General features: G+C 46.5%; 1 protein-coding gene across 2 annotated transcripts in view; it reads left to right on the top strand.

Annotated features, from left to right (window-relative positions):
* MOB2 (MOB kinase activator 2) overlaps positions 1-23,976 on the top strand; it is a 62,851-nt gene that overhangs the window by 16,740 nt on the left and 22,135 nt on the right. The window contains exon 1 of one of the 2 annotated variants that reach the window (XM_075326396.1): positions 16,980-17,077. The exons of the other annotated variant lie outside the window; for it this stretch is intronic. Within the exon in view, the coding sequence (XP_075182511.1) occupies positions 16,980-17,077 (98 nt within the window). Of the gene's footprint in view, positions 1-16,979; positions 17,078-23,976 lie in introns of those variants that run through there. 2 annotated transcript variants of the gene reach the window in all.

Below are 23,976 nucleotides of genomic sequence, written 5' to 3' on the forward strand. Positions count from 1 at the left end.
AGCATGCGCAGTGGCAAAAACCGCATGCGGCGGCCGGATGTGGTTTTTGCCGCATGCGGCCGCCATAGGCATGCATTGAAAAATGCGCCGCATCGGCCAAATGTGGCGCGATGCGGGTTTTTTTTTGCCGCACGAAAAAACGTGCCAGGCAACGTTCCATCCGGCTGCCGCATCGGCTAAATCTGCCGCATGCGGCAAAAACCGGACCGAACGCGAGCCCATGCGGCACTAATTAAAGTCTATGCAGAAAAAACGCAACCGGCAGCAAAAAAAACGGTTGCGATTTTCCTGCAAAGTGCCGTATTGTGCCGCATTGCAGAAACCGGAGGTGTGAAAGCAGCCTTACACTGTACTGGAGTGTGCCGGATCCAGCAATCGGGCGAAATGCCGGATGTGTGAAACGGGCCTTAACCCACTAGCTCAGAGTCGATTGCAAACTAAGAGCTGGATCCTGCAGAGAGGAAAACTAGTGAAAATGAAGCATACAACTCATATAAGGGCCAGAAATAGTGTTATTAAACATGTACATACACAACAGTCCATTCTGAAATGACTTGAAAGTACAGTTACCCTTTAAGAACACCTTCCAGCCAGGTACCCAGCTGTACTGATTATAAGATGTCCTCTGTTAGAGGAACAACTCTGAGATCTGATGGCTGTTAGGCTATGTGCGCACGTTGCGTACTAGCCCTGCAGAAATTTCTGCAGCGATCTGAAGAGCACATGTGCGCTTTAAATCGCTGCAGAAATGTCCGTAGTGAAAAAAAAAAAGCGGATTCCATGCGCTCTGCCTGCAGCTCCTGCCATAGACAGAGCAGGGGCTGCCGGCAAAGCGCACGGAAGAAGTGACATGTCACTTCTTAGAACGCAGCGCTTCGGCAGTAGCCTAAGCGCTGCGCTCTAAAACGCCACGTGCGCATGGCCCCTGCACAATCTCCATAGATTATGCAGGGGACGCAGGGCGCATGCAGTTACGCTGCGCTACAAAGCGCAGCGAAACTGCATGAATTACGCACACGTGAGCACATCTCCTATGTCTGCTTTCACAGTTAGGCTAACATGGGTTTAATCTTGTTGGGTTGCGGGAATCGCCATCACATGCAAATCCTCCTGCGCTGATCACTGACTGCAGCCATCGGAGTATTAGCAGAAGAATCAATAGAGCCAAGGTTGGATGTTGCAGTAAATGGTGATAACGGACTGCAGACATTGATTGTCCATCAGTCCCTCCCTCCCTCACACCAAGAAATCTCTCCATATTCATGGCCTTTTCTTAACGGGTTTCCCTAGTTTCCGAATGAATATAAAAAAATGGAACAGTAATGTATTATGTTGGCAGTACCTCACGTATGACGCCATGAGGCCCAATTGTCAGCAGATTTAGATCCTTGAGGACTTGACAAGAGTTGTTCTTGTCTCGGAGATGCTATCTAGGAAGGATGAAGGAGATAAATGGGAGGAGATGCTAAGGTTTGGATATTTGCAGACCTATATGTATTCGCAGACATAAGACCTCACACTGTCACATCGGCAGATAAGTATGGAGCGTGTTGGGACAGAGCATCCTAAATTTCTCTCCATACAAATATTATTTCTATTTTAATTAAATGCATCCCACAGCCAAAGACTTTATTTACCAAGGTACAAACATGATGGCATATGTGCCCAAGGCATCTGGAATTAATTCCTGAGTACATCATTTAGCTGATGAGTATAGACATGTACTACCCCAACTCCCAAAAAATGCAGAATGTAAAGAAAACCAGAATTCATTGATCTGGTGACCTTTTACAGCCATTATTCCAAGAAAACACAGAAGTTGGATGACTTTCCATTTAATTTGAAAAAATTAACTTACCGTATATACTCAAGTATAAGCCTAGTTTTTCAGCCCATTTTTTTATGCTGAAAACGCCTCCCCCCAGGCTTATACTCGAGTGAGGGTCCCACAAAAAGTTCTCACCTGTCCTCCTTTCCCACTGTGTCCTCTTACCCGCTTCTTGTGGACCGCAGACACACAGACCCCTCGGTGATTGTGGCCGGTGCAGGGGCTGCCGCTGTTGTCGTCAGTGCGTTACTTCACTTTAATGCTTTACGGCGCCGCAAGGGGGGTCTATGTGTCTGCGGTCCGAAGGAAGCAAGTAAGAGGGCACCATGGGAATCGAAGACAGGTGAGAATTTTTTGTGTGTATGTGACAACAGCATAATAGGGGACAAGAAGAGAACCAGAAAGAGGACATTACTAAATGATGGACGCATTACTAGAGGGGACAAGGATGGACACAGTACCAGAGGGAACAAGGATGGGCACGTTACTACAGGGGATGAGGATGGGCACGTTACTACAGGTGACAAGACAAGGATGGGCACGTTACTACAGGGGACAAGGATGGGCACGTTACTACAGGGGACAAGGATGGGCACGTTACTACAGGGGACAAGGATGGGCACGTTACTACAGGGGACAAGGATGGGCACGTTACTACAGGGGACAAGGATGGGCACGTTACTACAGGGGACAAGGATGGGCACGTTACTACAGGGGACAAGGATGGGCACGTTACTACAGGGGACAAGGATGGGCACGTTACTACAGGGGACAAGGATGGGCACGTTACTACAGGGGACAAGGATGGGCACGTTACTACAGGGGACAAGGATGGGGCCCGCTACTACGGGGGACAAGGATGGGGCACAATACATTTTATTGGGATCTATTTTTCTTTTTGAAATTTACCAGTAGCTGCTGCATTTCCCATCTTAGGCTTATACTCAAGTCAATAAGTCTTCTCAGTTTTTTGTGGTAAAATTACGGTATGTGCCTCGGCTTATACTCGAGTTGGCTTTTACTCGAGTATATACGGTATTTAGAAATTGACGGCAGCAACACTTCTCCAAAAAGTTGGTCTCGGCCGTGTCTACCCTCGTCCACCGCCCCTCTTCATTTTACAACAGTCTGGAAATGTCTGGGAAGTAAGGAGAGCAATTGCTGGAATTTAGGACGATGAATGTTCATTCTTTTGAGCGTTTTGTTACCATTTTTCAGGGGGGTTTCACAGCAGACCCTCTCCAAACCTGCATGAAAAAGATATTGTGTGCATATACCCTCATATAAGGAATGTGTACTAGGATCCAGCAGCTGTGAAAAAACTGGATTTCAAAGAATACAGCTAAGGTGTATGTACGCGTATGACTGTAGATTTCAGATTCCTCGTCCTTTTATTCACTTGTTGATGAGTCTATGCGTTGTGCACCCCCTGCTCACCTCCCGAATTCAGGCAGCAGGCTCCGCCGTCTCGCGGGCTGGGAGGAAGCCTTCTATTGTTTCTACACAATGCTTTGTGTTTCTTTATTTGTTTTTGTGTTTCATCGGAGCAGGAAGGGTGGTGGACGCATGAATGCTTGGTATGGCTTTGATTCTGACCTGTGCAGAAGAACCATGCTGCTCAGTAAGACCACGCTCTTCACATTTTTGTCCCTTTTATTCTGCCAGATATGTAACCAACTGCATTCAAAAGACATATGCAACTCTATCATACAGTTTCATACACTTTGCCATTGACACTTTAATATATGAAAAAGAAAAACTATATATCTATTGCTTTCAGTATATTCTCTTTTACTATTAGCAGTGGATGAAATGTATGGTAAAAATTTTCAACGTAAGTTAACACGCTGTCAATTCTGCACTGCGGGGCAGTTGTAAGCTGCCAGTTTCTTACAATAGGTTTGATAAGTCCGATTCATAATGCCATTATTGTAAAATCTGCAATGTAGTTGATTAATTTAACATATAGGTTTAGATCACTGACAATGTGACAGATCAAGAAGGGAGAAAAGCTAGAATAATGTGGTGAGAACTGACTCCATCCACAGAAAACGATGCCGGCTGGGGTGTAGAGATCTATATTATACAGTGTGTCCACCCATATCCTGTCCACGGCCATTAACTTGAGAACGGCGACAGCTATAGGCATAGAACTGGTGTCTAGGTATAGTAAAGTAGCCATGCGCTACGCAATGAAACCACCTATAGCGCCACCTGGTGGAAAACAACCTCTCAAAAACGGAACGAGAGAGAGAAAAAAGTGAATTACAAAGTTGTAGGGCATCATCAATTCAATACGAATTGACACCTTGCATACAGAAATTCTATGATTAGAATGTGTAAAACTCACAAGGCAGCGGACGTGAAGCGATACCTCATGGAGACCTTCCTACAAGTCATTGGGTATGGTGGCTGCATGGAGGGGCCTCCACTCACCTGACCTGACCCCATTGGACTTCTTTCTGTGAGGTCACATCAAACAGCAGGTGTATGCGACCCCTCCACCAACATTGCAGGACCTACGACGACGTATCACAGAGGCTTGTGCAAACGTGTCACCTACCATATTGCACAACGTGCAGCAAGATACAGTATGCTGTCCAGAGTCCAGATGTACATTGCAGCTGACGGGGGCCACTTTGAGCATCAAAGTTAAATGAGCGCCATATGCATGACCAGCATTCAATGTTTTGGGGGGTCATGGGTTTCATATCATAGCATTTCTGTATGCAAGGTGTTGATTCGTATTGAATTGATGATGCCCTACAATTTTTTTAATTCACTTTTTTTCTCTAACTTGTTCCGTTTTCGAGATAAAAATGCTATCTCCATTGTTTTCCACCAGGTGGCGCTATAGGTGGTTTCATTGCGTAGCTCATGGCTACTTTACTATACCTAGACACCACTTCTATGCCTATAGCTGCCGCCGCTCTCAAGTTAATGGTGGTGGACAGGATATGGGTGGACACACTGTATAGTGCTAACACCTTCTTCTGCACTTCACAGTTAAGTGGGCATAGGTACAGACAATAGACATTACAGAGTAACACATAAGAATAGGTATGGTGATAGACAAATGAGTGAGGAGATGTAGGGTGGTGGAGAGTTTATATTGCACTCTCCAGCAGATGGGTAACCAGTACAATGACAGGCACATGGTGGAGGCATCAGTGTAACAGCTGGACAGAAATTGCACTGTGGCTGCCACATTCAGGGTGGATTGGAGAGGAGAAAGTTTAACAAGGAGACCGATTAGTAGAGAGTTGCAGTAGCCCAGATGAGAATGAATAGGGGTGACAGAGTTTTTGCAGAAAAGGTTGGATTCTGGAGATGGTTTTAAGGTGCATTTGACATGATCAATTGGATATAGGGAATGAATAAAAGTTCTGTGTCGCTTATGACCCCTAAGTCAGCGAGTGTGGTGTTTGGGAGTTATGGTTCAACTACCCAAGGAAATGACAATATCTGGTATAGGTCGGTCAGTAGAGGGCGGAAACTTATGAAGTTTAGTTTTGGAAAGACTCAGTTTCAGATAGAGGGAGGACATAATGATGGAGACAGACAATCCCTGGTATTTTGTATTAAAGAGAACCTGTCACCAGGCCGCTCTGTATAACGTAAAAATACCTTATAATACTCATCTAGGGGGTGGTCCGGAGCGATGGGCGTCGCTGATCACAGATCTGGCGCCTCCCCTCTGCTCTGCTCGGCGTCCTCCCTCTTTCCAGGCCAGTGTGGATGGCACCTACGTCATCCGCAGAGGTCACCATTGCGCTCTTGTGTAGGCGCACCTTGATCTGCCCTGCTAAGGACATATCAAAATACTGTAGTGCGCATATGCAAGGAAAGGTCAAAGACCGCCTGCATATGCGCACTATCTGCCCTCACCCGTGTAGATCAAGGTGCGCCTGCGCAAGAGCACAATGCCGGCTGTTGTGGATGATGTAGGACGCGTCATCCATACTGGCCTGGGTAGGGAGGATGGAGATCATAGCAGACAAGAGGCGCTGGACTGGAGCGCAGCGACACCCACCAGACTGGACCACCCCTAGGTGATTAAAGGTGATTTTTACACTATACAGAGCGGCCTGGGCTCTTATATACAGTATTCTGGAGCGCTGTATATAATCACTGGTGGTGGCCGCAGCTCATAAGGGAAAAATCTGGGGACAAGTTCCCTTTGCGGTGGAGGAATTTCAGGAGATGTGTATAATTGGGTGTCATGAGCTTATTGTTGGTACTGGAATCCATATCTACTAAGTACAGAACGTGTTACATAGAGTAGATGATTTTTGTAACTAATGATTTTAATTTCTATGCAAATTCACTGGAAGTCCCCTTTAGAACCTTGTGCACACAACCTTTTTACTGTTTGGAGCTTGGGGTGGATGCTTTGGTGGTAAGGCCGGGTTCACACCTGTGTTTCATAGCCTGATGCATGGTGCGGCCGTGGGTTCCCTGAAGTCTGCAGCCTCCTGCCCATCCGGCTGCCCAGTAATGGAGACCTGCATGATCGCAGAACATGGTTATGTGAATTCCTATTTTTTTTTTTTAAACCCTAAATACTCAGGGGCACAACAGGATTACAGTAAGAGGTAATTCTCCCCACTGTAGAGCTGGTGACCGGCTCCCCCTTAGTACAATGATGTGCGGACGGGTTGTCCCATTGTGTGGATGCTGGGGTACAGGCGGCCGGTGCACCTCTCTATAGGACTGCGGGGGCTGAATTGTGGTATTTTTAGCTTTGCTCGGCTTTATAACGTCCTAACAGTAGCTGATCTCATGGAAAATTCTCCCTCACTGCCGCTGAGCGGTGATTCACAGCCGGGCTGGGGAGATTTGTTTCTGCTGAGTGAAGGTGTTGAATAGAGCAGATTATGCTCCTTTCCCCGCCAGGTCTGTGTCTGCTCCTCGCTCTGCTCTTCTATATTTTGCAGCCACTGTATTTATAGCAGGTGGGGTGTGTCGCTCCCGCCCCTCCCGCCTCCTTCCTGCTTCTCCAGTTAACTCTATCCCATTCTGCTGCTGGCGTCAGGTTGCCACCGTGCCATGCAGTGCCCAAAAACAGGGGCATGTCAACAAGCCCATAATATATACCTATAATATCCAGAATAAAGCTGGATGGAATGCGTAGCTGAAAAACTGGCGTCTGAATGAGGCCTTACATAGGGTGATATATTTGTGGTGGCACATATTATGGTAAAGCCAACTCCATGGCAAAAAGGTGTCTACTGACACCAAAGGGACGCTCTTTTTGCCTCTGGATAAATGGAGCTCTGTGCTTCCATTTGGAATATTCCTAGACACAATGTGGACGTCACTCTTTTGTAATGTAGGTATGAGAAGTTGAATCTGTTTGACTTGCTACCCCTATAAAATACGCACCGCCCAAAAAATAAAATAAAGGAGCAATGCAAGTGCTGCAGTCTGTAGTAAAAGTATAAGCGGCGTTCTTGGTGCAGGTATTGTCTTAGGCTGCTTTCACACATCCGGCTTGAGCTCTGCGGCTCAAACCGGCTGTGCAAGCTTTGCAACGGATGCGGTGAAAACACCGCATCCTTTGCATAAGTCTTTCCCATGCGGCCCGTCCAGTTTTTGCCGCTTGCGGCATGCTACTGAGCATGTGCAGTGGCAAAAACCACATGCGGCGGCCGGATGCGTCTTTTGCCGCATTGCGCCGCATCCGGCCGCCATAGAAATGCATTGAAAATGCGGCGCATCGGCCGAATGCGGCGCGATGCGGGTTTTTTTTCGCACGAAAAACGTGCCAGGCAACGTTCCATCCGGCCGCCGCATTGGCTAAATCTGCCGCATGCGGCAAAAAACGGATGGAACGCAAGGCCTTGCGGCACAATGCGGAACTAATTAAAGTCTATGCAGAAAAAACGCAACCGGCAGCAAAAAAAACCGGTTGCGATTTTCCTGCAAAGTGCCGGATTGTGCCGCATTGCAGAAACCGGAGGTGTGAAAGCAGCCTTAGTCTGCTTTCACACATCAGTTTTTTTTGCATCAGGCACAATCCGGCTCAAAAATCTATGCAACGGATGCGGCGAAAAAAACTGATCCGTTGCATAAGTTTTTCCATGCGGCCCGTCCGTTTTTTTACTGATCCGGTTTGATACTGAGCATGCGCAGTTGAAAAAAACGCATCCTGCCGCCGGATGCGTTTTTTTTTGCCGCAGGACGCAGCATCCGGCGTCCATAGGCTTACATTGTAAATCACGTCACATCGTGGCGGGTCCGACGCGATGCGGTTTTTCACTGCAGACAAAAACGCTGCAAAGTTCCACCCGCCCGCCACATTGGCTAAATATGCCTCATGCGGCAAAAAACAGACGCAACACAAGGCCATGCGGCACAATCCGGCGCTAATGCAAGTCTATGAGGGAAAAAACGCATCCGGCGGCAAAAAAAAACTGGATGCGTTTTTTTTTCTGCAAAGCGCTGGATTGTGCCTGATTGCAAAAAAACTGATGTGTGAAAGCAGCCTTAGGCTAAGTTCACACTTCATTTGTTTTGCATCAGTCACATTCGTTGCTTGACGCATTTGACTGATGCGCTGTACAACGGATGACAACGGTGACAAAGAAAAGAATTTCTTTGTCGGACTCCGTTGTGTGCTGGGGGCGGAGTTTGGGGGGCGGAGCTGAGGACGTCAGTGCCGCGGTCTGCATGGCTGGGGACGTGTGTGTGTGTGTGTGTGTGTGTGTGTGTGTGTGTGTACATGTACATGCGGAGTGCGGGAGGGGGCGGAGCCGAGTTGTGAAGTGTCGGCCTCCTTGCACACTGTATCCAGGGTAACTAAAGCAACGCACTTTTTGCTTGGTTACCCGATATTTATCTTGGATACCAGCTCAGCGCGGGCTCCGTGCACCCGTAACCACTGTAAATATCGGGTAACTAACCAAAGCGCATTGCTTGGTTACCCGATGTTTATCCTGGTTACGGGGGCGGGGAGCCAGAGAGCGCATGCGCAGCAAAATCCTACGGATCGCGCTGCTCAAAAAACGTTACATGCTGCGTTGCTCCCGCCCGGCGGTCAGTTAAAAAACAACTGACCGCGACGCAGCGGATGCAACGCAGCATCATCAGTCACAATCAGTCACTAATAGAAGCCTATGGGGGAAAACAGGATTCCTGCAAAATATTTTGCAGGATACCGTAATTCCTCAAGGCTACGGATTATGACTGATGCAAAACAACTGAAGTGTGAACTTAGCCTTACATGCGGATTTTGTTGCAGATTTCATCCTTTCCATTGCCGATGGGGATTTCCACACTGATTTTGCACAAAGAATTGACATCCTGTGGATATAAAAATATAAATAAATTTAACAAAACCCAAGTTCCACGCTGATTTTACGCGAATAAAAACAAAAAAACCACAGCATGTAGATGAGATTAAGCTCGTTCACTGTAAAATCCTGAAGCTTTTGGTTGCATGCACTCGCTGTGTCTTGGGGTTTATTCTCAGTTTTTCTTGCAGATTTTAATCAATCTGCAGGGGAAAATGCATCCCAGCAAAGTATGAGAATCCTGAAGTGCTGTGCACGCATTGCAGAAAAAAATGCACCAATTTCTGTTTTTTTTCTATCTATGCATAACAAAGCGGCAAAAAAAATGCAAAACTGCGGCAGAAAAGCATGAGTTCTTGTGGGGTTTTTTTTGCAGCCTTTTTCCTGCCAAAATATGCAGTTTTTGGCACAGAAAATCCACATTGCAAGAATGCAGAACTTTTCAGCCTCTGTGCACATGTTGCTTTTTTTCACTTTTTTTTTTCCTTGCAGATTTTAATCGGTGCTGCAAGAAAAAAGGATCACTGCAAAGTCTGAGAATCCTAAAGTGCTGTGCACACACGTTGCTTCTTTTTTCCTTGCAGATTTTGTTAGGCCTTGTGCGCATGCTGTTTTTTTTTTTTTTTTTTTTTTTTTTATTTTTGCTGCGTTTTGGGTGCAATTTGTGGTCTTAAACTGCATGTATAACCTTCCCTTGCAAAGTCTGAGAAATCAGAGGCTGTGCACACGTTACTTCTTTTTTGCCTGCAGTTTTGGTTGCAGAAAAAATCTGCAGCGTCACTTCTTTTCTGCGTTTTGCCATTGACAATGTTAAAAAAAAAAAAAAACCCAGGCAAAAACGCATGCTTTTTTTGGTGCATTTTTCGGCCAGAGGTGCGGTTTTCTCTGGAGAAACACACTGCAGTGTGCGCACATACCCTTACTGAAAAAAGCATGTCCATTCTTGCTGCTTTTTTTTTCCAGAGTTTTCCCTATCTCAATAGATAAGTATAAAACGCGTTATTTTTTTCAGCAGCTTTTATTCTTGCCAAAACATGCGTTTTGTGCAGAAAAAATGCACGTGATGTGTTTTGTTTAGTTTGGACATTTTTTCATGTATCGAGTTTTTTTTAAAAAAAAATATGCAGAATGTTAATTCTTTGTGCAGAATCCGCTCGTTGGAAAACGAGAAATCTGCGGAAACCTGAGCAATCTGCAGCAAATCGCAGACAATGTGCAAAGATCTGCACCAAACAAAGGCTAAGTTCACATTTCCGTTGATTTGTATCAGTCACATGCGTCGCTTGACGCATGTGACTGATGCGCTGTTCAACGCTGTACAACGGATGACAAAGAACAGAATTCTTTGTCGGATTCCGTTGTGTGCGGGGGGCGGAGTTCGGGGGCAGAGCCGAGCGGGGGGCGGGGCCAGGCGCTGAGGATGTCAGTGGAAGTGCTGCGGTCTGCATGGCTGGGGACAGGTGAGTGTATCTGTGAGTGAGTGTGTGTATGTGCATGTATGTATGTATGTATGTATGTGTGTGCACATGCAAAGTGCGGGAGGGGGCGGAGCCGAGCGGGGGGCGGGGCCAGGCGCTGAGGATGTCAGTGGAAGTGCTGCGGTCTGCATGGCTGGGGACAGGTGAGTGTATCTGTGAGTGAGTGTGTGTATGTGCATGTATGTATGTATGTATGTATGTGTGTGCACATGCAAAGTGCGGGAGGGGGCGGAGCCGAGCGGGGGGCGGGGCCAGGCGCTGAGGATGTCAGTGGAAGTGCTGCGGTCTGCATGGCTGGGGACAGGTGAGTGTATGTGTGAGTGAGTGTGTGTATGTGCATGTATGTATGTATGTATGTGTGTGTGTGCACATGCAAAGTGCGGGAGGGGGCGGAGCCGAGCAGGGGGCGGGGCCAGACGAGGCTGTCAGTGCTTGTCTGCATGGCTGGGGACAGGTTGTGTGTGTGTGTGTGTGTGTGTGTACATACATGTGCGGAGTGCGGGAGGGGGCGGGGCCGAGCGGGTAAGTGTCGGCCTCCCTGCACACGTAACCAGCCTAAATATCGGGTAACAGCAAAGCACCCGATGTTTACCTTGGTTACCCGATATTTACCTTGGTTACGGGCCTACACCGCTTAGCGCTGGCTCCTTGCACCGTAACCAGGGTAAATATCGGGTAACCAACCAAAGCTGGTGACGTGTGCAGGGAGCCAGAGAGCATGCGCAGCGAAATCAGACGGATCTCGCTGCTCAAAAAACGTTACATGCTGCGTTCCTCCCGCCCGGCGGTCAGTCGTTCCACGACTGATCAGTCGGGCGGAGGGTGCAACGCAGCATCATCAGTCACAATCCGCTGCTCATACAAGTCTATGGGAGCAGCGGAATCCGCTAAACTGATTCCGCTGTTTACAAGAGCAGCGGATTGTGACTGATAGATTTTAGCGGAAATGTGAACTTAGCCTACTTGTGAAGTTTAGTTTTTTTTTCTCCTCTGGTGACTGCTTCTCCAGGAGTGCAGGGATCGCTCTTTGCTCCCTCCCAGATTCAGGTGGGGTAATTAAGCACAATTAGTGTGCAGTGATGGCCTCACCTGGTGAATGCCGGGAGGAGGAGGGCACAGAGGAAGCTTTCACCCTGGAGCTCCTCGCCCAGTTGCTTACTTGTATTATGAGCATCAGGCGCAGCGGCTCCTACAACGTCAGTAAGAGCCGTCCTGAATCCTAGTCCCTACAGCCAGTGGGTGTATGAAGCATCTGAATGTCCGTGCCTATGTGTGCAGATGGAACAGGGCTTCCATTGTAGAGTACTATTGCTCGTTAACTCATGTGTTGTCCATTATTTTTCTTAGGACGGCAGGTAAACTATTGCATTTATTTTTTGATGGACTTATCTTGTTCACACTATGCAATTTTTACTGCAGTTCCAGCTATAACCCAAAAAGTAATCCAAGCTGGCGAGGCCTGAGTGTAGCAGATATTATGTATCATTATAGCGCCATCTATTCCCTGGCGCTTTACATGTGAAAAGACCTGGTTAGTTTACTGCCAGCGTTGAGAAACATGTGATGGTGTCTCCGCGGCTTTCTTGTTTTACATGTGAAAAGGGTATACATAATAGGAACAAGTACAATAATCATAAACAATACAAGGCACAGACAGGTACAGGAGGAGAGAGGACCCTGACCCTGCCCACGGGGGCTCACAGTCTACAGGGGATGGGTGAGGATACAGTAGGTGAGGATAGTTGGTCGTGCGGCACTGTATGAGACTGGGGGTCATTGTAGGTTGTAGGCTTGTCAGAAGAGTTGTATGTATGTAAAGCGCTATGGAATTAATAGCGCTATATAAATGAATAAAATTATTATTATTAATTATTATTAAGAGTTGGGTCTTCAAGTTCCTTCTGAAGATTGTCAAGGTAGGCGAGAGTCTGATATGTTGTGGTAGAGCATTCCAGAGTATGGGGGAGGCACGGGAGAAATCTTGGATGCGATGGTGGGAAGAGGAGATGAGAGGGGAGTACAGAAGGAGATCTTGTGAGGATCAAAGCTTACGTGCAGGTAAGTACCGGGAGACTAGGTCACAGATGTATGCAGGAGACAGGTTGTGCATGGCTTTGTATGTCATGGTTAGGGTTTTGAACTGGAGTTGTTGGGCAATGGGAAGCCAGTGAAGGGATTAGCAGAGAGGAGGGGTCGGTGAGTAGCCGGGCAGCATAGTTTAGAATAGATTGTAGCCAAAGGGAAGGAGGAAACACCGGCATCATTCAGCGAGCTTAACCGCTCAATCCACTTATTCTAGACTTATGAACGCACTATATGGCAGTAGAATCCATAGCATATTGGCCATGGTGCTCATTCCACAAGACAACAATCCACACAGTCCATGAGAGAGTGACGGAAGGCACTCGCCAAATATGTGGTTAAAAAAAAAGCTGTTTTATTCAACCATCAGGTCAGGGGGAAAGGCGTGAGGGCGGTGGGAACACACAATCCGTCGGACGACGGCCGTTTTGCATCTTTACAACCGACGCTTCCAGGGACTCGTGGAAGCGTCGGTTGTAAAGACGCGAAACGGCCGTCGTCCGACGGATTGTGTGTTCCCACCGCCCTCACGCCTTTCCCCCTGACCTGATGGTTGAATAAAACAGCTTTTTTACAGCATATTTGGTGAGTGCCTTCCGTCTCTCTCTCATAGACTTAGAATAGATTGTAGGGGTGCAAGACTGTTAGAAGGGAGGCCACAGAGCAGGAGGTTGCAATAGTCCAGGCGGGAGACAATAAGGGCATACACTAGGGTTTTTGCAGCTTCTTGGGAAAGAAATAGCTCTCATCTGCTCCTGTCCATACTGTGATGTGGAGTTACAAGCTATTTGTGTCTATATTAATCCATTTCCATGCGACTACATGGAAATGCTGCCTAAGATTGTCTGTTCAGCCCTGCACCATATGCTCCTGCGTCCTGAACGTATATGCCTGCTAACGACACTTATACCAGTGAGGCGGGCTATATATAGGAAGTGGAAGGCGCCAAGAATATATCCAGCGTAAGGAAGTGGCTTTTTAGAAGTTCATCTTTTTGTCACTTTTTGTTTCCGGTCGGGCAGCAGTTTGGGTTTTTTTTTTTTTTTTTGGTTCAGTTTTAACAGCACAGACAAAAAAATTCAGTGTTCCCATAGTTCTGACTATAAACCTGTTATCTAAGCTTATAGTTATAATCTACCATTGGGCAAAAAGATGTGCCAGACCCTGGTCAAGCAGCCATGTTGAGTTGTGCGCACCCCCTATTTGCGGGTCTCTTCTGGTTAGCCGGCCCAGCACACTACAATGCGATTTATGTCGCGCTGGGTCTAGAGAAGGTTCTCTAAGTTCTGCTCGGCAGCCGTGGACTACCGGTGTGGCTACTGGGCCCTGGAAGTCAGTATGATCCCATTTGATATATTCACACATGTGCAGCCTTACCCTGCCACAGTCACATTCATCATCATAGGGTTTGCAGAAATCCATGCACCCACTCCAAAAATGGCTTCACTCACATGTACAGAATAGTTTAGTTTCTGCCGTATGTGGATCTTCGCTCACAGTCCTATCTATCTTCATGGCTGTGAATGAGCAATAATACTACAATAAAAAGCCAGTTTCAGACAGATGGATTGTGGACACAGGTCCCAGCCCAACCCCAGATGTAGTGACCCGAACTGACAGCTTTATGGATCCCAGTCAATCTGCCAGTTTGGGTAATTACCCTCGCAGTCGGGCTGGGACTTGTGTCCATACTATACTCCTCTGAAGCAGGCCTCCGGCTTACAACTGTACAACAGCACTGGAAAAAGAAGGTGCAATAAAGTTTTAATTTGCTGTCACTATATTTGTGAAACTGCTGTCAAAAATGACTCCTGAATATAAGCTAAGGCCTCATGTAAGGTGGAGGGGGGGGGGCATGTGCAGCAGTCCCTATGTGCTGTAACCCCCCCTAAAAACCATGTTCTGGGCACATTCGGCACCAGACGCAGCGTGCCTTGTCAGATTCCATACAAATCATCCCGTGCCTTTGTGTGAGGTCAGTCACAAGAGGAGCCGCAGTACTACAATGGGAGACCTGTTACCAATCCATTCAAACTTGTTATATATATATATATATATATATATATATATATATATATATATATATATATATATATATATATATATATATATATATATATATATATATATATATATATATATATATATATATATATATATATATGCTCTGTTGGGTCACATTTATTAGTAACAGCGTATTTTGCACCTATGAAATCAGAGAATTTCACCTGTGTAGAGGTGCACACCTCTTAATAAACATTGGTGCATTACTAATTATTGGACCGTGTGAGCTTTACACCAACCATCGGTAGCGGTACATTTGCACCAATAAATGGGACCCAACATCTCTGTAATATGGTGCCGTGGGGACAGTCCATCTCTGTCCACAACTCCGTGGCCTGCACTTGCATATCTGCACCATCACATTGCTTTTAAAAAAAAAAAAAAAAAAGGCATCTGCACAATGGTGCAGATATATTCTGTATGGCTGACGTCCGACACACACATGGAGTGAGTTTAGCAACTGTTACTTTATGGGGAGTGAAAGATTCGTCACAAATTCACTTGTAACCTTTTTTCTGGAACTTCATATACAGTGGAACCCCGGTTTACAAGTAACTTGGTTACAAGTAAAGCTCGCTGTAAATTTGTAACTCAGTTTACGAGCAATCTTTGCTGTACGAGCAAATACTCGCCGCACACACTTCCGGTTCCGTACTTACACCGTGCTCTGACCCACTCTTGTAGTCCGCACAAACATGTACACGCACATATTATGCTCACCTTACCTTCCGTTCCCTTGCCGGCCTCCTGGTTCTTGCAGTCCGCTGGTACAGGATGTGTATCCGGTAACCATCGCAACAAGGGAGGAACTTCCACTGTCAGCCGCTACTCAAAGGCAGCGCGCTGACCAATCAGAGGCAAACGGCTCCTGCCTTTGACGTCAGCACTCTGACAGCGGAAGCTCCATGGCATCGGTCTCGATGGTTACCCGATACACATCCTGTACTGGCGAACTACAAGAACCAGAAGGTCAGCGAGGGAACAGAAGGTAAGGTGAGCATAGTGTGTGTGTGTGTGTGTGTGTGTGTGTGGAATGGCACAATAGGGGACCAGGATGGGACATTGAACAAGTTGTGGAATGAATTGTCTGAGCTTCCATGGTTTCCTATGGGAAATTTTGCTTTGATAGTCGAGTAACTTGGTTTGCAAGCACAGTCCTAGAACGGATTGTTCTCGTAAACCAAGTTTCCACTGTACTTGAAAAGGCTTTATACAGCTGCATAATTATGGTCATGTCCATCTGTAAGGAAAAGAGTCAGGAAAAAAATAAGAATATATTTTGCTTTTTGCCTTTTTTAATTACTGTTGACACTGTTTATGTAAATTTGTGTAGAAAATGTATGTGTGATATATATAATATATATAGGCACATTGTCATTATTACTAGTTCATTATTACCAACATCCGTTGTGGCTCAGGTGACCCCTTGTTTCTGCTTATGTTGCAGCTCAAGTTGCCTCAAGCTTCTGTTCACATTGGGGCTTGTGTGGCCCCTTTCTTCTGCTCACGTTGCGGCTCGGGCGGCCCCTTCTGCTCACGTTGCGGCTCGGGCGGCCCCTTCTGCTCACGTTGCGGCTCGGGCGGCCCCTTCTGCTCACGTTGCGGCTCGGGCGGCCCCTTCTGCTCACGTTGCGGCTCGGGCGGCCCCTTCTGCTCACGTTGCGGCTCGGGCGGCCCCTTCTGCTCACGTTGCGGCTCGGGCGGCCCCTTCTGCTCACGTTGCGGCTCGGGCGGCCCCTTCTGCTCACGTTGCCTATGTGAGCAGTGTGTAAAACAATGGGGTCCTTCGCCTCACACCGCCAGCGTCTGCATGTCGCCAGGCAGCACTTTAATTTACAGAACAGTCCTGTATACTTCAGATGTCATGTGCATCCGGTTATTATACTCGTGTGCCCAAACAGTAGGGAGCATCTGAGCCCCTCCACCTGGACAGCGCACCCCCCTCTAAAACAAATATTAGAGAAGTCTTCCCAAACTTCTTACATTAGTGTTGGTAATGTAGGGAGGGGGTCTTGGACGTGAGCTCTCCTCCTCCCTATGAATAAGACCTTTCAGACTGTTTGTTTTCCTCCTCGCCTCCCTCCTTTTTCTCCTCCTCGCTCCACCATTGGAGGAGGCTCTAGTAGGGCATGGTTTTCCCACTTTTTTTTGCTGTATGTGCCTGGAAGTTTAGGAGCAGGTCCTGTCACTGTTGTCTCTGATATCGTGGAGGGGGGACCCTCTTAGGTGAGAATGCTGGGGGACCCTGCAGACAGGACCCTGCTTGTGGCCGGCACCAAGTCTGGATTTACTTGTAAGATGGTCCTGCAGGCGGTGGGCAGAGTGCTAAGGTACGGCGAGCCCACGGCTTGTGGTTTTCTACTGTTGATTCAGTTACATAGCCCTGCGAAGAATTCTGTGACTTCCAGACCTGTCGGGGGTTAACCAGTTACTCTCTGATCTGCTGTACCGCTTATTGTCTGCCTCTCCTGAGCTTTCCACTGTCCCTTTTTACTCTCGTACATTTCTATTATGGGACGCAAGCCTGCAAAATATATATATATATAATCTCTGCTGCCTTACAAAACATCGCCACCCGTGTCTCCATTGGCTGGGTCTGGTACTGTAGCTCCAGTGAATGGCGGACGGTAGCAATACCAGACACAGCCTGTAGATAGGAGTGGCGCTGTTTCAGGATGAAGTATCCATGTTTTTCTAGTCTCATACAACCTGTTAATAGCCAATTACACAACTCCTGTAAACTTTACATGTTTACTATATATATTTTTATTATTAGTTTAGGCTTTTATATAAAAACCTCACCTAATAAGGCTTCAAAGTTCCAGCTATTTAACCAGTGCAACTGAAATGTGCTTGCTGATATAGAGTAAGCTTAGGGTACGTGCCCACGATCAGGACCCTGTGCGGCTGGTCCTGGACCCTGTGCGGCTGGTCCTGGACCTTGTGCGGCTGGTCCTGGACCTTGTGCGGCTGGTCCTGGACCCTGTGCGGCTGGTCCTGGACCCTGTGCGGCTGGTCCTGGACCCTGTGCGGCTGGTCCTGGACCCTGTGCGGCTGGTCCTGGACCCTGTGCGGCTGGTCCTGGACCCTGTGCGGCTGGTCCTGGACCCGCAGGGCTGCGAGTCTCCTTTGCAGGAGACTGCAGCTGCTCACTCCCACGATCAGGGTTCAGGGTGATGCGGGCTTTCTCTCTGTTCTCCCTGTGGAGAACGCTGGTCTTCACAGCAAAGAATTGACATGCTGCGGTTCAGGAACCCATACTGCAGGTCAGTTTACGCTGTGGACCGTACACGCACAGAGGGCAGGAAACTTCTAGAAATCCCATCCACTGTGCTTGGGCTGTACAATGCAGCGTTTTGGACGCAGCAAAAACTCTCTGAACCCTGATCATGGGCACGCAGTGTTAGGGTATCTGCACAGTAAATTTTTTACAGGTAAGTACACTCCATTAGCCGCCTGAAAAAAACCTAAATAAATGTTATAATTAATAACTCTGCACAGCAATGTAAAAAAACAATCCGCCATACAGATGTTTTTTTTTCTGTCTTTTAAAGCTGCTTTTAGCTGCTTCATGTTTCCAAAGGCACTAAACGGCTAGAAGTGGCCTGACCCTTCTCCAGGCTGTGTCTGCTTGGAAACTGCTAATTTATACAGACAACGAATCAACTTTGCTACTGTAAGGACGCCAAAAAAGACACTTGAGGAAAAACTCTCCAGTGTTTTCCACATGCAAGAACTCAACAGGTAGACGGGCATCTAAAAGATATCCTGTTAGTTTACGTTCTCATGTTGCATTTTTTCTGTAGTTAAAACCTACTCTCTTGTCTGCAAAAAAGCTGCTTCCAAAAAGCAGATTCTGCGGCATTTTTTGCGGGTTTTTTTTTGTCATCTAGTCCAGTGGTAAAAAAAAATGCTGAGTAACTTGACACGCTGCTTCTTTAAAAAACGCAGCACTTTTCCATTGCTGTCAGGGGGAAAGATGAAACCTGTGATCAGTAAGGCTGCTGTCACACATCCAGTTTTTGCCGTCAGGCACAATGCAACGAAATGCGGATAAAATGGATCCAGCGCCGGATCCGTTTTATTCCCCATTGACTTGTATTAGCGTTGGATTGTGCCTTGCGTTGCATGCGGCGTCCACTGGATCCAGCAAACTTCGTGCGGCTGTCGGAAAGGATGCAGAATGGAACTTTTTTTTGTCTCCGGCAAAGAGCAGGATCCGGCGCCGTCTGGCATGTTGTATAATGGAAGCCTAAGGGCGCTGGATCAGTCGTCATCCGGCATTTGTCAGAATTCAACAACTGATCCGTTTTTTTTAACTAAGCATGCTCAGTATCACAACGGATCCGTCAAAAAAATGGAAGGAACGCATGGAAAAAACTGATGCGCTGGATCCGTTTTTTTTCGCTGGATCGTGCCTGACAGCGAAAAACGGATGTGTGAAACCAGCCTAAGGGGTATTACAATAGAAAAAGGTTTTATTTATTTTTTTTAAGCCCATTTTTCAGAGCTGACCGTCTTCAAAAGACTTAAAAAAAAAAATAAAAAAAGCAAAAACCTTAGCACATGCATACCCTAATATACAGTAATACTTGCATTCCGGTTACACGCTGCTGTAAGTGCTCCCTTGGGGGTTTTTGGGCTCCTACCTTTCTAGTTGCTGCTGATCTGACAATCTCGAGGATTCCTTCCTCCGGGGTCTTTACAGATGTCTGACATGGCTGTTTTTGTTCTCCGCTCGCTCCTTCTTTTAGGTGTCACCAGTTGTTGGAGATGCCGCGAGGTGTGGAGCAGAAGTGCTGCCTACATCCACACATGAGCCGCACTGTGTGTTATCCCTTACACTTGTACTATAGCGCCAACATATTCCGCAGCACTTTACAGACATTTTATTACTGGGGGGGGGGGGGGATACTCTTCAATTACTTTCCATATTCCATGTCTTTTGTGCATATAATTGTAGATATAATGTGATAATGTAATGACTTTCTATAGTATCGACGATCCCATACTGTTTTAGGTATGTAGAGCTTAAATATTCCTGTTTCGCTTTATTTTTTAACTACTTTAAATTTGTAAAAACAAGGACCTTTTCACTTTAAAAATGTAAAAATCCTCTCCGTTCTCAAGAATTGAAAGGGATTTTTGTGTCCTTGTTACCTAGGTTAAAGAGAACCTGTCAGGTAATTTGTGTTCTAACCTAGTAGCAGGGTGATGTGTGGCCTAGTAACCCCTTCCTACCCATCCCTTCGTTGTAATGTTGTGTATGTCTACCCTATGTAAATAAGCAGAGGCTCTAGCCGCATGGGTGTCGCATCACCCTGTGGGTATGATACCAGGGATTTACATGAGCGACGTCCAGTCGCTCCTTAAAACCCCGCGCGTGCGCACTTACCATTCTCGCAGACTGGTTTGTCAGCCAGTGCTTGCTTCTCGTCTTCAGACGCGCACTGCACATGGTCGGAACCGCAGGAGTCTTCTGAGCATGCGCAGTGCACGTCTGAAGACGAGAAGCAAGCACCCGGATAACAAAGCTGCGGGAATGGTAAGTGCGCCCGCGCGGGGTCTCCAGGAGCTGACGGGACATCGCTCATGTAAATCCATGGTATCATGCCCACGGAGATGTGATACCACGGAAAACATGCTAACGCCCAGAGGGCGATGCGACGCACATGGGGCTAGAGCCTCTGCTTATTTACATAGGTTTTATTACTTCCATGTTCCCTATTTTTATACATGCACATTGCACAATATTACAACACAGGGATGGGTAGGAAGGGGTTACTAGGCTACACATCACCCTGCTTGTAGGTTAGAGCACATAAATTACCTGACAGGTTCCCTTTAACACCCACGCTGCAGCCTATAAGGTGGCCAGTTTTTTAGGCAAGGTGTGCAGGGCTTACAAGCTCTTTACTGTAGAGTTTGTAAGTGCTGGATCCATCCAGCCTCAACGTCCCCACACTCCTATTTGCTAAGGTGCTTCTGTTTGCAGCATAGGAGAGCGCTCATTTCTGACCAGAGGCTGAGAAATACTGCTGGTCCGAACAATCAGGAGTACAGTGTTCACCCTACCAAGCATTAAATCAGGAGAGCGGGGCACTGCTGAAGACAGAACGGGGGACAAGCCCTTTAAGGTGGCAAGACACATTACATGAACATCAGCCATTGGTGGGACTGGGACCCGCTTTTATGTGTAGGGGTGTCCTAACTTTACCCTTACATGAGATAAAGAGTTCTTCATCCGGTCTTTATGGATGGATGTAAGGATATGTGCACACATTATGGTTTTAATGCAGAAGTGTTTGCAGCACATACCTTGTGTGCACATACCCTGAAGGTTCAGAATGTCTGCTCTGGTTTTTCAGCTTTTGATGGATAGGTATGAGCTGGCGTTGTCTTCAGTCTCCTGACTCCTTTCTTCATGGATATTTGCTGGTATTTGCCATGAACTTAATCATCCTGGGGTTTGTAGCACTGCGGCCTGCCAAATGTGAGCAGAACAAACCTAGACTTGTATGAGGAAGGAAGCGACACATCCAGTTTTCAGGAGACTCTGTATAAAGGGCCCTGTGTGAAGCTGCAGGTAGAGGACAGTGCCAGGATGGTAGGGTACGGACATTGAGCTACTTGTATCCTATGGACGTAAGCAGCATAGTTACGCTAAATAGCTCAGCCACGGCCATAGGGCTTCCATATCAGATTACACAGCACTTACTGCGGGTATGAAGACTGTGGATGTGTCTGGCCGAGGTCAGAACATTGACAATATCAGACCAGTCGTATCTACAAGATACGGACCTAACTGGCTCTATGTACTTGTCTGCAACGCAGATGGGCGCAGGAGCTGCTGCCATTACCTTACTCAACATGGACCAGAATACTGATAGAACGTGGGTCTGTCCGGAAAATCCCATGCACCAGCACATAGTGTAATGTTGGCCAGTGTTATGTCTGTGCATAGTCCAAAAAGAAAAACTATAAGGGATATTCGCTATTCTTAATGCTCCAAAATTCTGCCCAATTTGTGGCATATAACAGTCTTAAAGGGAAGCTATCACCAGATTTGTCCCCTATAAGCTGCGGCCACCACCAGTGAGCCCTTATATACAGCATTCCAGAATACAGTATATAAGAGCCCAGGCTGATCTGTATAACGTAAAACCCCCCCAAAAAAAGCTTTTATTATACTCAGCTTAGGGGCGGGCTGGTCTGATGGGTGTCGCTGTTCATGATCCAGCACCTCCTTTATCCTTGCTGTTCTTCTTGAGGCATCTCCTGATCCCTGCAATCGCCGTCCTCCTTCCCTGCTTCATGTGGATGACAAGTCCTACATCATCCAGTGTCCACCATTGTGTTCCTGCGCACTTCTCTATGCCCTGTTGAGGGCAGTGCAATGTATTGTAATAATGCACATGCGTTCGAAAAGGTCAAATAAAGCACACGCATGCGCATTACAATACATTGCACTGCCCTCAACAGGGCATAGAGAAGTGAGCAGGAGCGCAATGGTGGACACTGGATGACGTAGAACTTGTCATCCACACGGGCCTGGGAAGGAGGATGACTATCGCAAGGATAGACTAGGCACTGGACTGAGACCAGCAACACCCATCAGACCAGACCGCCCCGCAGCTGAGTGTAGTGAAAGGTGTTTTTTATGTTATACAGAGCGGCCTGGGCTCTTATATACAGTGTTCTAGAATGCTATATATAAGAACTCACTGGCTTAAAGGGGGCAAGCCTGGTGGCAGGTTCCCTTTAAATGCTGTGTATTGTATGCTTTACATATTTTTCAATGTTGGTTTGACGGGGATTTGCCTTCCCATGCAAAATGACCATGACCTAATTTGTAGTAGCATATCCAAAATAATGTGCCAATAGTTTGGTGCAAATTTCTGGCACGAATGAAGCAACCCAATAGTTGTAGATGTATACTAGATTGTCTAAAGCTGCTCCACATTTATCAACCAACATGACTGTTAAATTTGGCACCTTTTCAGACTGTCTAATCTAAGGATTAATCTAACTGTTAAAGTGTTATTCCCATCTGCAAGATCCTATCCCAATATGTTAGTAGGTGTAATAATGAAAATGTTAGTAAATACCTCCAGTTGGAAATGTAGTTTAGATCTTCTGATGTAGCCATGTCTCTTAACTCATGTGCAGGGCATTGCAGCTTAGGTATCCGTGGTTAATGCACTCATAGTGAGAGTTTTTCATGGTTGTAACCATGGATACCTAAGCTGCAATGCCCTGCACATGAGGTAAGAGACATGGCTATATCAGGAGAACAATACTACATTTCTAATTGGAGGTATTTGCTAATATTTGTATTATTATTATTATTATTATTATTATTATTATTATTATTATTATTATTATTATTATTCCTACACCTACTATATATTGGGATAGGATCTTGGAGATGGCAATACCCCTTTTTAAGGTCCATTTAAACTGGCAGATTATCCTAGGGACACTCCTTTCACAATAATCTTGCATCACGCTCGTTTAGTTCGTTGAGTGAAATTATCTTTTGGATTACACACAAGATCATTGTTCTTGGCAGCACATCTTCCGGTGTAGACAGGACTCGCGCTGCCTTGAGCATCGGCAGCTGATATGCTGCTCATGATCCGTTACTGATCATGCATCTGTCTGTGCAGACGGGCTTTTAGATGACTGCTGATCTGTGAGTATTCACTATCCTACTCGGGAATACGGGACACGTCCACACACTGCACCGTCTAGGATTTCATGGGGAATAACGGTTGCTAACGTAATAGGGAGCAGGATCATTTCTAAACGGCTCGCCCAGACATTTCTCTTTCTGGATGACATGCATGACAACAGCAGAGAGGATGTGATTCATAATAAGTAATGCTTCTCCTATCCAGCAACACCTTTCTGTTGGGGGGTCATGGGTTTCATATTATAGCATTTCTGTATGCAAGGTGTATATTCGTATTGAATTGATGATGCCCTACAATTTTGTAATTCCCTTTTTTTTCTCTATCTCGTTCCGTTTTTGAGATAAAAAATGCTAACTGCGTTGTTTTCCACCAGGTGGCGCTATAGGTGGTTTCATTGCATAGCGCATGGCTACTTTACTATACCTAGACACCACTTCTATGCCTATAGCTGCCGCCGTTCTCAAGTTAATGGCGGTGGACACACGGTATATACACATACATGTATGTGTGTATATATATATAATATATATATA

This window comes from Anomaloglossus baeobatrachus, chromosome 10, assembly GCF_048569485.1.
Source record: "Anomaloglossus baeobatrachus isolate aAnoBae1 chromosome 10, aAnoBae1.hap1, whole genome shotgun sequence".
Lineage (NCBI taxonomy): Eukaryota > Metazoa > Chordata > Amphibia > Anura > Aromobatidae > Anomaloglossus > Anomaloglossus baeobatrachus.